At 40.4% G+C, this 2,754-nt stretch overlaps 1 protein-coding gene across 1 annotated transcript; it reads left to right on the top strand.

Annotated features, from left to right (window-relative positions):
• The first annotated feature begins 121 nt into the window (after nucleotides 1-121).
• Nucleotides 122-1,090, top strand: LOC115371052 (odorant receptor 131-2-like). Its single transcript, XM_030068167.1, has one exon. The coding sequence runs from the start codon at nucleotides 122-124 to the stop codon at nucleotides 1,088-1,090; it is 969 nt and encodes a 322-aa protein (XP_029924027.1).
• The last annotated feature ends 1,664 nt before the right edge of the window (nucleotides 1,091-2,754 follow it).

A 2,754-nucleotide genomic window follows, 5' to 3' on the forward strand; every position in this document is an offset into this window, starting at 1 on the left:
CAGGAAGGCATAAGTATCTTAGACAGGGGATGATGCACTTTTCTTTGTGTTTCTGTCTTGTGCTCCAGTAACTGCAGCAGGTGGCAATAGAGACATTTTGTTCTTCAGAAAAATTTTGAGTATGTTGATGCCAAGGACTAATTACAATAACACTGCTGGCCTGAAGTATCATACAACACAGGAAATATTATTATATGCCAGTCTGAGCATGGGGCCGATCTGCATTTTCCTCTACATCAACAGTGTCCTGCTGTTCACCTTGAGGAGTAAGTCGGTATTTCGTGAAACCTTTTGCTACATCCTGCTGTATACTCTTCTTTTTGCAGACACTGTTTATCTGGTATCGAGCTCGCTGCTTTTACTGTTGGCTTCTTTTCAGATAAAACTGACATTTTACATGTGCAGTGTTGTAATATCACCCCCGCTGCTCGTGTACTCAGTCTCTCCTCTAACCCTAACGGTGATGTCACTGGAGAGATTCGTGGCCATATGCTATCCACTGAGACACGCTGTCATCATCACCATCAGAAACACAGGTGTGGCAATCACTCTGGTGTGGCTCACCAGTTCCCTCAGCATCATCATTCGTGTTTTAATCCTATTATGTTCAAATACTGAGTTCTTATTCAACCTGCAGATGAACGACTTCTGCTCTGAAGAGGCCTTGTTTCTTGTACCAATGTATTATTATTTTGTCACAGCATATTCTGGCATTGTCTTCCTGTCTGCGGGTGTCACAATCATCTGTTCCTATATTGGTGTGACACTTGTTGCCAGGTCTGCTTCAACAAACAAAGCCTCAGCCAGAAAGGCCAGCCAAACCCTTTTGCTCCACCTGTTTCAGCTGGGCCTGATTCTCATCTCCACTCTTTACACACCCATCATCACAGCTGCTGCTACAATCATGGAGAGATCACATTTTTTACACCTTCACAACCTTTCCTTTATTTTCCTCACCATCCTCCCCAGGTGTTTGAGTACTTTGATCTATGGCCTCAGAGACCAAACCATCAGGCCACTCCTCATACAGCATCTATGCTGTCAGTGGAGATGCTCAGCTTTCCTGAACAAAGCGAATGCTGGTGAATAATGTTGGAAGTGAGCACTGAATATGTGCTTGTAAGCCAGATACTTTGATGATAAATTTCATGTATGAGGACTGCAATTCAGTCCACTTTGTTGTCAGTGTCACAGTGAAACAGCTTTCATTTTGCTTTCAGTCAGTGAATTAAAACATGTTGAGGCAGGACATAGAAAGGACAGTAAATACTGGTATACAACGACACGCCCAGTCTAAAGCTAAAGGAAAGGTCCATTAGCCTTTGTAGATTAATCACATATTTAGAGGTAACAAAATGATCTCCATATATGAAATATCTCTGCCACTGTTATATAAGGTCTATCTTATACACCTGAGGTCTTCAGTGATGACAGCTTTTATTCATAAATCCAGTAAGCGCAAGAGAAGGCCACTGCTCAGATGACAAGTGTAGAGAGCCAGCGTCTTTGTTAGGTTTTGATAAGATTTCTAACTCAAAGAGAGCTTGGCTTTGCTCAACTCCTTTGTGATCTTGGTACTTTCTGACAACCACATGATGTTTGAAGTGATGCAACTCTGTAATCAGCACAATGCACAATGTCTTTTGTACCAAAGCAACTTCATATATATGAATACATTTAGTGGGTGATTTCTGCTGTGTGTGTGTGTGTGTGTGTGTGTGTGTGTGTGTGTTTGTCTGAACTTTATAAGACTATTGTTAACATCATTATTATCATATGTATTGTCACTGTGTCAGGTCGTCAATTACTAAACCACTTAGACTTAAATAATCCTTAATCCACAGTTGTTTCGCTGGTTTCCGTAGATGGGTTTGAGTTACCATAGGAATATTAGAGAAATAAAAAATGTGCGGATACTGCAGTGGAAACCTCCAGGCAAGCTGGCTTGTGGTCAGGAAACTGTTTATGTTCAACTCATTTGATGCTTGAATTCTGTCAGAACTATTTGTGTTGGTGGAGCTGAAAACTGATTAAAGAAAATATTACTAATCTGTTGTTGCTGATTATCATTAACTAATAAATGTCATTGTTCACAAAACTGGATATGAAAGCAATATCACACCAGAGATTGTATTGTTATACTTAACATCAACACGGCTGTGATAATGTCATCGATAATGTCAGTAAAGCACGACCGTGATGATCTTAGGTCTGAGGCCTCATGCCCACATCCAAATCAAAGCCATGCTGACATTCAGTATAACAACGCTCCCTCTGGTGTGATATTGCTTAAATGGGTCTTACTGCAACATGAAGTCAATCCTTGCAGTGATAAGATAGTTTCCCCCTATGTGTAAACATCAGGCTTCCACAGGACAGGCCTCTGATGGGGACTGACTAACATAATTTAGTCCCACAAACAGTATAAGATGTATTGTACGAAAAATTTGTACGTAAAATCACCAAATTTTGCACAAAGGTCCAGTCCCATGCCAGATTTCCTCAGATGCAAACACAAGCCAATAGTCCTGATGGTGGCGCTACAGCAAGCCTCTAAATTTCAATACTTTGAAAATTCATAATAAATCAACCATATGTGCCACAGCTTTGCAATTTTCATCAAACTGTAGCCCCAATACCGAAGAAACCTTTGTACCCTTTACAATTAGTCAGTTTTTCACTTACAGAGCGAATCATTCATTTTTAAAAACATATTACCAACATCTCCATGCTGTCTAGATGCAAGATGTGTAT

Source organism: Myripristis murdjan, chromosome 14 (genome assembly GCF_902150065.1).
Source record: "Myripristis murdjan chromosome 14, fMyrMur1.1, whole genome shotgun sequence".
Lineage (NCBI taxonomy): Eukaryota > Metazoa > Chordata > Actinopteri > Holocentriformes > Holocentridae > Myripristis > Myripristis murdjan.

Coding starts and splice junctions, on each gene's coding strand:
- LOC115371052 (XM_030068167.1), top strand. CDS start 122: ATGTTGATGCCAAGGACTAATTACAATAACACTGCTGGCCTGAAGTAT.